General features: G+C 38.9%; 1 protein-coding gene across 8 annotated transcripts in view; it reads left to right on the top strand.

Annotated features, from left to right (window-relative positions):
• RASAL2 (RAS protein activator like 2) overlaps positions 1–13,902 on the top strand; it is a 394,323-nt gene that overhangs the window by 357,745 nt on the left and 22,676 nt on the right. For 5 of the 8 annotated variants that reach the window (XM_040263908.1, XM_040263909.1, XM_040263903.1 and 2 more), the window contains 5 exons: positions 4,082–4,226; positions 4,853–5,089; positions 6,765–6,966; positions 9,021–9,220; positions 10,196–11,057. In XM_040263908.1, coding sequence (XP_040119842.1) covers positions 4,082–4,226; positions 4,853–5,089; positions 6,765–6,966; positions 9,021–9,220; positions 10,196–11,057 — 1,646 coding nt within the window. The remainder of the gene's footprint in view (positions 1–4,081; positions 4,227–4,852; positions 5,090–6,764; positions 6,967–9,020; positions 9,221–10,195; positions 11,058–13,902) is intronic. The other 3 variants (XM_040263910.1, XM_040263906.1, XM_040263907.1) reach the window with 1 other exon arrangement.

Below are 13,902 nucleotides of genomic sequence, written 5' to 3'. Positions count from 1 at the left end.
GAGAAACAGCAGGTAAACACTGTGTTGGACTGTGAGTGCTGGACTCACTGTAGTAGCAGTCAATTCCTACTCTGGAGCAGTAAATTTTTTCTTCTCCTGCTTCCTATCTTCATTTTTTTTTTAAGTTATATGCTTTAGTTTAAGATCTAATGGGAATTTAGAAGAATGGCAAAAATGGACTTTCATTGACATTAGGAAAGGTACAGAATCAGTCTTACATAAAAAGCTTATTACAGTCATATCATGAATTATATATCATAGTTTGCTTTAATGATTTGCACCACCTTATAAAAAGCAATAATGATGCATCTCAAGCAGTATTCTCTATTCTGGGGAGATAAAGAGGTAGATATTTGTTGACCATGTACTGCTTAAAAATCAAATATTCATATGCCACCATTCAATGTACTAACCAGGATTTCCAAATGAAATAATTCCTGAAGTGAAAAGGAGAGACAAGTCCTTTGATAGAGCAGTTAATAATTAAATATCTGATTGGCTTATTGAGATATGAAAATTCAGTGAGCAGGGGAAGAAATTCACGTAACCCCACTAAGATCTCTATTATCATTTTTGTAACCCAAGAGTAAGGGCCAGGGTGGTAAAAATGACTGCTGCTTCCAGGACACAAGCAAAATTAATTAGTAAGCTTCTTCAGGACAGAGATGCTGCTGTCTTCTCTCCATCTAACTCCCCATATTTCTAGTTAGCCTTTTAATCCTAAATTCTTGATAGCTAATTTTTCTCCTGTATTTTATTTTTTTATGACAAATTCTGTTTTGAAAACAGTTTACAGAATACGTCTTAGCACCAGTGTAAATTAAGACTTATTTTATATGGTTCAAAATAGTAATAAGTGATTTTCCAAAAGTAACCCTGAAGAAGTGCAAAAATTTCAGTTCCCTTAGAAAGATTGTTTTTTTCATCATAGGATACTGTACTTGCTACAACAGGAGCCTCTAATCATACAATTAAATAAGACTTCATGGTAAGTTTTAAATAAAAAGACTTCACAGTGAAGTCTTAGTAAAACCAAAAAATCACATTAATAAGTACAGCTGAGCACTCTGAATAATTCAAGTTTTACTGTATTTCATACACTTTGGGCAAAAAAAAGAATAGATGTTATTTGCAGACTGCCTGAAGAATGCTTAGAGAAAACTGAGTTAAAAGTTGCCAATCAAATTAAAGAATATCTGCCTGCTTTTTAGCCAGTCTTCATTTATCTTGATTAAGAGCATTAATGTTGGTAGCATAGACTCTGCCTCAGTTAGACTTAAATCTTTCATCCATTAACCCCTTTTACTTTTCTAATTGAAATCAGGTTTCATGTTGATGTCCTGTGACATACAGAAAAGGCTCTAAAATGGCCTGATATCCACCATTGATGGCAGAGGCAAATTTCCTTTTAACAATAATATGTCCATACCTATTGGCTTATTTCTACACATGAAATTTGGGTGCTAGATAGTAATGAGATAGTGAAACATTATAGAACGTTGTAGAAAGAAAGTGAAAGTGAAGTGTCTGACTCTTTGTGACCCTGTGGACTGTAGCCCACCAGGCTCCTCTGTCCATGGGATTCTCCAGGCAAGAATACTGGAGTGGGTTGCCATTTCCTTCTCCAGGGGATCCTCCCCACCCAGGGATCGAACCCAGGTCTCCTGCATTGCAGGCAGACACTTTAACCTCTGACAGACTCAAATTTAAACATTTAAACACCCTTCCTCTTTGTCCCTAATTGTCCCGTTCCACCCCACCCCCCACCTGTGCCCTACCCTGCCAAGGCCAGAGAGCAGACGTGAAAGGATTAAATCTGTCTCAATAATTTGTGAGCAGCTAAACAGCCTCTAGGTGCAGACCTATAAAAGTTCACTTTTCAATGTGGTACTTTCCATGCTATCAGACACATAGGTTATAGTTTCAAAAGTGAAAAGAGTTTACTCAATTTCGGAGGATTTTAAATATAATCAGGTAAAAGGAAAAAAAACTTGAGACAGTCAGTTTACTTCCAGACCCTTGAGTTATTTATTTGGTTCTTTTTTTGAAGGAAAAGAGAAAAATACTCTCAAAATTCACAAGTTATTATTAGTATTATTTCCCCAGAATAGGTACAGCTCATTAAGCCGAATATTAATGATATAAATTTAGAGGCGGATTGATTTTTACATCAAGTATTTGACATTGATGACTTAGTTTTAAATTCCGGTACTCTTTAAATGAGGTGAAATCTGTGGGCGCACAGAGCCTCTCAGGTGACACTGAGAACATGTTCAGTAGAAATCTTGTGAGAGCTGGTAAACAATTTAAAAGCCTTTTTACTCACTTTGGTTTTTTTTACTTGATGAAAAGTTATTTTAAAACTACAAAGTGTGTATATAACACTTACTGTGGGGGCCCCTACTAAGTACCCAGGCACCATATTAGACACTTTTCATGCCCTGTTCCTCACCATAGCTCCAGCAGATTGGAGTTCTTAACACTATTTTCCAAATAAGGCACCCGAAACTCAGACCGGTTAAGTAAATTTTCAGGCCACCCACAGTTGGTTAAGTGATGGGTCCAGGATTTGACCCTAGATCTGTCTGGTTCCACAGCCTTTAATTTTTCTCTGCACCACTTTCTTTTCTGTGCATCATTTAAATTCCTGTCCTCCAAGTATTTTACTTCCAAATAATCACTTCTCATCCTCTTATCACAGCTATTTTTTTTTATCTTTCATTTACCTTAGTACCAGCCATTTTGATAGAAAATACTCTTTGTTATTGCTTTTGCTTCTTAATTTTTTTGTATAAATTACTGTTCACTTCCATGATATCTGTTAGTAACTAGCCTGAACTTCAGTTACTATGAGCAGATTTGGAAGGAGCTTTGAAAGATCTACTCCTTTTTCATAAAGACATTAAAAAAAAGAAAAGAAAACCATACTACCATCTGTGACAACTATTTTTTGAGCTCCTGCAATGCTTTAGGGGAGAAGGCAATGGCGACCCACTCCAGTACTCTTGCCTGGAGAATCCCATGGACAGAGGAACCTGGTGGGCTGCAGTGCATGGGGTCACAAAGAGTAGGACATGACTGAGCGACTTCACTTTCACTTTTCACTTTCACACATTGGAGAAGGAAATGGCAACCCACTCCAGTGTTCTTGCCTGGAGAATCCCAGGGATGGAGGAGCCTTGTGGGCTGCCATCTTTGGGGTTGCACAGAGTCGGACACAACTGAAGTGACTTAGCAGCAGCAGCACCAATGCTTTGGGAGCTATTTGATAGGCTTGGGAAGTGAACTTGAATAGAATCCAGTCCCTGATCTTCAGTGGTATTCATCCTGAAGATGAGACGAGTGTGTGAACAAGTAAGCACAAAATAGCACGAAGCATAGAACAGAACAGTTACAAGGTATGGTTCATAAAGGAGGATAAACAGATTAGGTAAAGATTTGCTCTTTCAGGAAATACTGGGCATATCTTTACAAAGGGTAAGATGTTTGAACAGGGTATCTAAACTAAATTTATTTGGAAAAATATCCAAATTATATAAAGAGATGCTGTGCTGTGTGCTATGTTGAATTACTATTCCCATTAGGAGAGGTGGACCTACCTAGAAACCCTTACTTGAATCTGAGTTTGGCACTAGTATTAGCCCTTAAAAGCATAGGTGGGCTATTTATTCAGACCTGGGGTATTTATTCTTCTAAAACAGTAACAACATTATTCATGGGTAGAGAGGTCTTTAATGAGTTCCTGCTAATTAAGTATATTTGTGGTTTCAGATAAAAGATGTAAAGTTGTAGCATTTTTTAAAGTAGTTTCATTATTCTTTTTATAAATGTCATGATGACAATGTTAATGAGTGCTGTTTTTCCACTTCTAGGATAAGGAAAATAAACATGACATGTAGGAGGTAGTAAATCTTAGATTCCAAAGCAATAACCTTTCGTGAACAGTCTTGTGCCCTCTGTGTCAGGCACCAGAAAGAGTTCCTATTACACATTTTAGTACAGAAATCCTAAATTCTTTTGCTCTATTCAGGAAGACACTATTTATAGTTATCCGACCCATCATCTTTTCTTCTTCAAATAGGGGAGTTCATCAAAGCTTTGTATGAGTCAGATGAAAACTGTGAAGTGGATCCCAGCAAATGTTCATCCAGTGAACTTTTGGACCATCAGAGCAACCTGAAAATGTGCTGTGAGCTGGCTTTCTGCAAGATCATCAACTCTTACTGGTGAGCTGCTATCAGTGCTTCATTCCCTGCTTATGGAACTTGACTTTTTTCCATATGAAAGTTATCACAGTGTTAACTGTGGTTTCCCAACCAAAGGAAGAGAAGTTGAAAGTTTCCCTGATATAGTTTTATCTAAAATCTAAACCTATATTGTAAGAAGCCCCCTTGAACTACCTACATAAATGTAATCTTTCCCCAGAATATTAACACCACATCCTTGAATACCAAAAGTACTTTAAGGGCTTTTAAACATATTTACTAGTGTCAAACAGATGCGTTCTGATCACTATTCTCACCAGCAGTCGATGAGATTTTAGAAGACTTGTGATGAGCAGTCTGTAGAGAGATTACTCTGAGCTAGAGTAAACCAAATAGGTTAGTGAGGAGCTGCATGCCATCTTCCCACTTTGCAAAACCTAGTTTACACTAGTTCCTGAGATTTACAGCATCAGGTTTCTGGTCTTCATCTGGATGTCTATGATTTGTCCATCACCTCTCAGCCGTGAATCAACAGAGTTCTCCCTATTATTCCCTCCTCTTGTCTGACTCTGTGGGGCCACAGTGGAATCCACCCGAGCTTTTTTGGGTTCTAGTACTTTTACCTTTGGTCTTTCTTTCTTCCCCAGTGTTTTTCCTCGCGAGTTGAAAGAAGTGTTTGCATCCTGGAAGCAGCAGTGCCTGAACCGCGGCAAGCAGGACATCAGCGAGCGGCTCATCAGCGCCTCGCTGTTTCTCCGTTTTCTGTGCCCGGCCATCATGTCTCCCAGTCTCTTCAACCTCATGCAGGAGTATCCTGATGACCGCACATCTCGGACTCTGACTCTCATTGCCAAGGTCATCCAGAACCTGGCCAACTTTGCCAAGTAGGCGGAGCTACCGTAATCACTTTCTAAAAACGTCACTTAAAAGTACATGAGGCCTAACCTTTAGATGAGCATGGGGCACCTCATCACTCATGTTACATGATTTTCATCGTGATGTTATTAAAAACAGCAAAAAGATTAACATCACTTTGAATATTCACTTTGTAGAGGAATAGTTAAGTAATCCATGTATCCAATGGAATATATGCAACTACTACAAAATGTGTTTATGAATAGTATGGAAAATGATAAAGATATAATTATATTAAATGAAAAATGCTATTTAAAAAAAGAGATAGCCAAAAAAAGAGATAGGACACCAAATGGTGTATATGCTTTTATCCCCCAATATGATATTGCAAAAACCTAAATATAAGAAAGTTGGGAAGGAATTGGCCTGACCCCTTCAAAAAAGTCAATATCATGAAAAATGGAAAAGATGAAGTGGGGACTATTCTGGATAAAAGAGACAAGGCAGTGTTTGGATCTGAATTGGAAAAAAAATTATTAAAATCATTTTGGGAACAACTGGTGAAATAGGAACTCTATATGAGATGATTTATAAATAATGTCTTTTTAAAGTTTCAGTGTGATAATGGCATTGGTATGTGTAAGAGTTATTCATTATTCTAGAGCAGTAGGCACTAATGAACTTAGTTAGGGGGTATGTCTGCAACTTAGTTTAAAATGGTTCAATCAAAAAAAGAGAGAAGGTGAAAACAGACTTGGCAAAATGTGAACGGTTGGTTAACATAGGTAAATGGCATATGGGTGTACACTGTATATTCTTTGAAATTTTCTGTAGTTTTAAACTTTTTCAAAAAGAAGTTAGGAGAAAGCAGCTGGAGAAGAAGTGCACTGAACTGTAAACAGCAGATATGTTTGGGTGGTAGATTTGGTACAGCCATCCTTTTTTCTTTACACTTTTCAGTGTTTTCAAATTTTTCTTACGTTTGTATAATTTTTATAGTTTATAGGAAATAATTTTAAGAAATCATTGAGAAGCAGTTCACACTGGCAGAATTGATCCCAGATATTCTCAATATTGAAGCTTAAGTATGTTTCTAGTAGCAATATATTGAAGGAAGAAATTAGAACTTGAGTGAAACACGTTTTCTACCCTGTGGCTCTTTGAAAGTCCACGAGTTTAACTTTGTGTGCACTACATATATGCCAACAGAGGAATCTATGTTTACCCATATTTGATCTAATTCTTATAAAAATTGTTGCTAGTTTATTTTAGAACATGTTCTTTGGATTTAAGCTAGGCCCAGAAGATAACTAAAACCTAGACAGACAAGAGAGGAAATTCTCTAGTAGAAATAAATAGCATAAGCAAAGGTTTGGAGAAGAAAAGAAGTATACTATATTTGGGAGACTTTGAAGAAGCTAGTGATACTGAGGTTTATACTGATAATGAATGTTTATACTGGCTTTAAATACCAGGGAAAAAGCACCTTGGCTTTACCCTATAGAGAATAGAAAGCTATTCAAAGTGTTTGAGTATTAATGTAATATTAAGAAAGTATGTTTTAACACTTATCACTTACAGATAATAAAACAAGTTAGTCACCTCCCTAAAAAAAAAAGTATATCCCTGTGTAAAGTCAATTCAAAATGATCACATCTCTTTTCCTGAATATGTTCTTTCTCATTTTCTCTTCCTCTACTTCAGATTTGGTAACAAAGAGGAATACATGGCATTCATGAATGATTTTTTAGAACATGAATGGGGTGGAATGAAGCGCTTTCTTTTGGAGATCTCTAATCCAGACACCATCTCAAACACCCCAGGCTTTGATGGTTACATTGATCTGGGCCGAGAGCTTTCAGTTTTGCATTCCTTACTGTGGGAAGTAGTTTCCCAACTTGATAAGGTAAAGTAGGCTGGAAGGGCAATGGGAGATGGGAGGTAGAGTACCCCAAGCCACATGAATTCTGGAGAATGTCTACGGAGTGATCACGTTCGTGCTTTCTGCTAGTTGAAAGCAACCTTTTGACCTAGAAGTCTGGGAGGAAATTGTTATTATTTCTGAGTAAAATATGTGTCCTAACCAACCAGGAAAATGTAGAAAGCCATGAAATTATTAACATTTATTTTAAAGTAGTTACCTTGATTAATGGGGTATATATTTCTATAAATATATGTGTGTGTTTTCCTAAAAACTAATATTGAATATTGATGTGTGGTGCGTTATTCATGGAGTATAGAATGAGACGAAACCTCATATAGTAATTTCTAACAAAAGTGTGAACTTAAAAAAATACTGAGACTATCGTGTTTAAGTAACTTACCATGAGATTTATTTTATCATGCAAGTCAGAGGGTTTAATATAATTATTGGTATCTATAGAGTTATATGGGATCTGAAAATCCTTATTTTTTTCCTCTGCAGATGTGAATTAATATAGAAAATGATCATTTTAATCCTTTATTTTCTGACCAGAAGCTAAAAATTATATACCATATTAATAACTAAATATATACCTGTCAATCATTTTCTTCCTTCTGGAATTTTGCAAAAAAGAATAGAATTCATTATGGAAAACAGTCTAACATATTTTGGCTAGGTTTATCACAATAATTATTCATTGATGTTTTTATTTGCCAGAGGTACTTTATAAGTATCTGTGGTGGTATGTTAGAATCACTTCAGAAAACAAAATTATTTAAATTATTTTTCTGTAATAATTTGTTTTCCTCCATTTCCTATTATCTTTAAAAAATGACACACCAATAAAATGGGGAAGAAGGGAGTAAAACTTATTAAAAAAAGGCCACTTTCCTAAGGAAATATAAATGGTAGGGTGTCCACTGGTACTAACACCTTTATAAAGTAATACTGTTTCTTATTCTCATGGACCCATTAGATTTTAAGTTGCGGCTATGCTAAGGGTAAATTCCTTGAATAAGAATATTGGCTTAAGAGAATCGAACGAGTAAAGACATTCTTCAGATGGCCTTTGTCATCTGAAGAGTCTACTGATTGTTGAGGAGACAAGGAAAACCCAGAGGCAGCCATATAAAACTAGCTAATGGTTAAGGATTCCCATAAGACCCCATGAGAATGAGAATTCCCCAAAGGAAAAAATGATTGAGATGGATAAAGCAAGTTGTAAAAGGTTATTCTTCACTGAATAACACCATCAGTGGGCTGCGGATACAGTTATAATATCTTGTGAAATCAACCTGGTTTATTCAGGGGCAAAGTCTTTTTAACAGGCTTTACTGTGTAAACACACTTTCTCCTTTTTAATTAATCTGTTTGGTCTTGGGAACCAGCAGTACCTCTAAACGTATCTTATAGAGTTTACCTGATTTTGCTGTTTAAACAAAAACATTGTCTTGCTGATGCAAATTCAGTTTGGTAGTAGGTCAGTGTTCCCAAGGTTAAATGACTAGCGGATGACAGTTATCAACTGTGTGGCCTGCAGTGCTCTGGACCCCTGAATGCATCACCTTCTTGTATGCTGGCATGCATTTCTTTCCTCACATGATCCCTTGTCTTTGGAAGTTTCATCACACTAGCCAGCCCTCTAGTCCTAAATTGCTTTTTGGTTAGAAGGTGTTTGGTTCTTCCCCTCCCTTCCCCTACCTTGATCTACCAGCCTCCCAAAGATTTAGTTTGCTTTGCATGCCTATTTTAGTTGGAATGGCAATAGTTTGGTTGTTTTGAGCATGTCTTTTAATTTTTATTTGCATAATCCTAATTTCTATTTCCTTTCTTTCCTCAATGTCTGCTGTACCTTGTTTCGCCTCCTCCATTCATCTCGACGCCATGGTTCTGCTGCTCCATAACAATGCATTATCAACCTGCCACTCCCATACGCAAACACCTACCCTTCCCTCCAACCTCCACCCCTCCATCAATGGCATCGTTGTCCCAAAAACAATCTGTGGTGGATATCGCAATGCTTATTATCCAATTAGGGTGAAAATTCCTTCCTACAGGCGACCGTGGCAAAATTGGGACCTCTCCCTCGTGTTCTTGCTGACATTACCAAATCTCTGACTAATCCTACACCAATACAACAGCAACTGAGACGCTTCACTGAGCATAACTCCAGTCCAAATGTCAGTGGAAGCCTCTCCTCTGGGCTGCAGAAAATATTTGAAGACCCTACTGACAGGTATGAACTTAGGAAAGAACTGGAACTGCTTACCTCAGAGGGAGATGATGTTTAGAGATTTGTTGGGAAATCTATTGAACTTCGTTGTTGAATGTACAGCTTTAAAGTCATGAGCAATTGAAAAGAATCTTCTGAGATAAATCCAATTGTTTGTCATAATAATACACATAATCTAGGATACTTTTCTCCTAAAATGACATTGTAGAGTTATATTCAAAGAAACTTATTTAAATAAAAAAGCCTGGGCTTTCCTGGTGGCTCAGACAGTAAAGAATCTGCCTGCAATGCAGGAGCCCCAGGTTCGATCCCTGGGTCAGGAAGATCCCCTGGAGAAGAGAATGGCTACCCACTCCAGTGTTCTTGCCTGGAGAATCCCATGGACAGAGAAGCCTGGCAGGCTATAGTGTCAGACAAGACTGAGTGACTTAAAAAAACATATGTCCTGCCTCATAGAAGACTAAGGGCTCTATGAAATTGGTATTTTTATGTATTGTAGCACTCAGAGATCTGAGAACCTCAATTGAAATCAATTTAGAAATGGCTGTGTCAGCTGGACAGGTGGATACAATGTTAATGCTTAGCCTTTGTTTTCTGTGTTGGCAAGACCTGTGCCTGTAGTAGGGATCCTTTGGTTGTACACTGAGGGCTTCTGGAAGGGTTAAACAGAACCAATTAACTATGAATTGGAATACCTCGGGTAGTTTAAAACCTAACTAGGAAATGATTGGAATTCTAGTAAAAATCTAAGACGGGGATGGAGGTGGTCTACACAGTGTTATCCCCCACCTTTGGAGAGAAACTGAAAATGTTGGATCTTATTCTGAGTATTGTAATGATGAAATCTGGGCTTAGAAACTAGTAAGGAAGGCTCACCGGGCCTGTGAGCTTTCTGAGGAGTTTATATGCCTGAGTTGAGGAAATCTTAACTGTTAAATTTGCCTCAGGAGTAATGAAGGGTCCTTTCCTTTTTCACAGTGATTTGCACAAACTAAAATCCCCAAGCCAGGACAACACAGACAGTTATTTCAGAGGGAAGACATTATTGCTGGTCCAGCAAGCCTCCTCCCAGAGCATGACTTACTCGGAAAAGGATGAAAAGGAAAGTAGCCTCCCCAATGGCCGCAGCATCTCCCTCATGGACCTTCAGGAGTCGCACGCCGCCCAAGCGGAGCATCCGTCTGTGATGCTCGACGTGCCCATACGCTTGACCGGAAGCCAGCTCTCCATAACTCAGGTGGCCAGCATCAAGCAACTGCGGGAGACCCAGAGCACCCCCCAGAGTGCACCCCAAGTGCGAAGGCCCCTACACCCAGCCTTGAACCAGCCAGGCAGCCTCCAGCCCCTGTCCTTCCAGAACCCTGTCTATCACCTCAGTAACCCCATTCCCGCAATGCCAAAGGCCTCTGTGGACTCCAGTTTGGAGAACCTAAGCACTGCCAGTTCCAGGAGCCAAAGTAACAGTGAAGACTTCAAACTCAGCGGACCCAGCAACAGCAGCATGGAGGACTTCACCAAACGGAGCACGCAGAGTGAGGACTTCTCCAGGCGCCACACCATGCCCGACAGACACATACCTCTCGCCCTGCCGCGGCAGAACAGCACGGGGCAGACGCAGCTCCGGAAGCCAGACCCGGCGGGGCTGGGCGCCCGAGCCAAAGCCCCGCCGTCCCTGCCGCACAGCGCCTCCCTGCGGAGCACCGGGAGCATGTCGGTGGCATCGGCGGCTCTGGTGGCCGAGCCCCTGCAGAACGGGAGCCGGTCCCGACAGCAGTCCTCTTCCTCCAGAGAGAGCCCGGTCCCCAAAGTAAGAGCCATCCAGAGGCAGCAGACCCAGCAGGTAGGGATGAGCGCCAGAGCGGGACCGCCTGCCGCTTGGTCCCGCTGTGTCCTCGGTTCTCTGTCCATACATCACTGGGAAATGCAGTCACTAACAGGGTTTCGGCTTAAAACGATCTTTTGCAACCTTTTAATGGAAAGAGGAAATGAAAAGTTTGGGAGGTTTCTGGCTAGGTGAGGTAGCAGAATGTAGCCTGACTCAACACCCAGGCGCCTTTCCATCTCTTCAAGCAGCTGAGCTACCTCTCAGCACCGAGCACAGATCTGTGATGCTGAGTGAATGGTTAGAAACTTAAGATGTGAAATCTACAGGCCAGATCAACTAGGATGTGTTTTGGGAATCTGCACATTTATCCTCCTTATTTTTTTCCCTTAAGATTCCAAACTAAAGTTTTGCATTCGGAGCCAAGAGTTTGATATACCTACTCTCTACTCCACACCCCAGTTCCCTCTGGAAATAGCAAGTCCCATGTGCCTTTTCCTGAAAATGACTAGAAAAATAAACTGGACACCTGTAGAGGCAAGGTAAAGGAGAGAGGTCATAAGATAGAAAGAAACACAGGTGGTTGACAAGTATTCACTAAATGGTTATGCAAATCTATTCTTTCTCTGTTTACATGGACAAGCCCAGCTAGTATCACACCTAAACTTAATATTATCAAACTTTTTTCTTCACAAATAAGAAAGGTTTCTTAAGAATTTAATCATTTCTTCCTTACATATTACATTTTGAGGCACCTAGACATATTTTGCTCTCAAAATGAACTAAGAGTGTGTATATATGTATCTTTCATCTAAAAAAGAACCTTCTCCTAAAAAGCTTCATTGAATTCTTTTTGAAAACTAATCATTAAACAAGTGATTAAACAAGTTCTATAATAAATCCTTTAGTCAGCAGAATCACTGGTCAGAGGAGACTACAATGAGACACCAATGTATCTCTTTAATATATTTGCATTTTTATAGATAGGCATTTACTGATTTGGCTCTTTCTGCCTCCTCTCTGCTGTAATCAGAGCCCTCGCCACTACTTTGATAATTATTGTTTTTTTAAAAAAAGTAGAATGTTTACAGACTCCTTGGATACAGAAGTAGAAGAAGGGATGAAAAACTTAGGTAGATTCTGGTAGCCAAGTTCCTGGGCAAAACCTCCTAATTGGTCAGTTCTTTTCTGAGAAATACTTTTTTTTCAGTCTTAATTTTTTCATATTTTTTTGTTATATTTCCCAAAATTTCATCAATTCATTTGATTGAATTCACATTTTCATTTAAAGAAAAGGAAAAAAGAAAATTTACATAAAGATTATATTATATAATTTTTCCCTTTCTTTGAATGAAAATGCTTTTCTATATATCTTATGTGTGTGTATCTATATTATATATACATTTAATTTGTGTTAGGAAGCTATCAGTCTTTCACATCTTATTGTGAATAAATTTCCACACTTGGTTTTACGCTAGCTTCTAGTTGAGATCAGGCCCTTTCAGAGAACTGAAGTGTTTATTGAGAGGAGAAGAGAAAAGTAATTTTAGAGATGGAATACTGTGTAGAGGCAAGTGTCTACATGGGGCATTAAGTGCAATATGAGGGCCCTGAGGATGAGAGCAGGAGTAGAGAAGAATATCAGATTGGCAGAGAGGGGCAAGACAGGGCAGAGGGTCCTCTGCCTACTTTGCAAAGTTGGGCTTAGTTCAAACCCTAGACAGAAAAGAAGAATGCTTACCCTTCCCTGCTTTATCATATTGTCCTCAGTTCCTAGGATCCATGATTCAGACTGACTATTTATAGATACTGTAAATTAAATAGCCTTTTGTGTGACCACTTGAAACTGTCATTTATAATATCCCTGCTATATGGAAATTTAACATCGATCATGGAAGCACTACATGATTCTGTGTGGGAATAGAAAACTGTCCAGATGGATGGAAGGTAGCAAATGCAAATGGTCTTCAGACACCAATTAAAATGCTTTCTAGCCATGGCCATTAATGAGCTTGGGAACGTCTCTGTTACATTGTCGTGAAGTGGGGCATAGCCGTAGCAAGATGCCCCAGCACAACTTTAAATACTCACCTCTGGCTGTGCCTTTGCTGGTAATGCCACTGTCCTATCAGTTAAACTGGAAATCGCTGTATTTTGATTGCTCAGATTTCTGTTTTTTTTCCTAACACTGATGTTTTCTCTGCAGACGGTTTATTCTTTCAAGCTTATGTTGTTGTTGTTGTTGTTTGGTTCTTTTTTTTTTTTTTTCCTGCTTGCTTTTCTCATCTCATTCCTATGAAGCCTCTGATGTTCTATCTAATCAGCACATTTTTTACATAAATCTCTTTACATATTTTACTTGCAAATTATTATGCTGGAGAATTCTTCTCTCCCCCAGTACTGGAGGATTTCTTTGTGGGGATTGTTCTACAGGCATTTATACTTATTTGAGGCTTTGTCCCATGCAAATTCCATTTGTATCTTGGCATGAAGGAGCGGCCATTGTTGACAGCGTAACTAGCTTCAGTCCTTCTCCATCCACTGAGTAGGAAGTTGAACAATCTACAGAGAAGGAATATTTTAGGAAGCCATCTTTTAATTTTTGGACCCTTTTGGGCTTTTTTTTTTTTTTTTTTTTCCTGGAGAAGGAAATGGCAACCCACTCCAGGATTCTGGCCTGGAGAATCCCATGGATGGAGGAGCCTGGTGGGCTACAGTCCACGGGTCGCAAAGAGACACAACTGAGCGACTTCACTTCACTTTGGCTTTTTAATAATTTTCCTCTTCATCTTTTTTGATCTGTCATGTACTCTGTGTGCATAACAGACTTTATTTACAATATATGAGTTGTACAGATACAGTA

Source organism: Oryx dammah, unplaced genomic scaffold (assembly GCF_014754425.2).
Source record: "Oryx dammah isolate SB20612 unplaced genomic scaffold, SCBI_Odam_1.1 HiC_scaffold_21, whole genome shotgun sequence".
NCBI classification, from domain to species: domain Eukaryota; kingdom Metazoa; phylum Chordata; class Mammalia; order Artiodactyla; family Bovidae; genus Oryx; species Oryx dammah.
The sequence above is the reverse complement of the archived record's forward strand: the minus strand, read 5'-3'. Positions and strand labels throughout refer to the sequence as shown.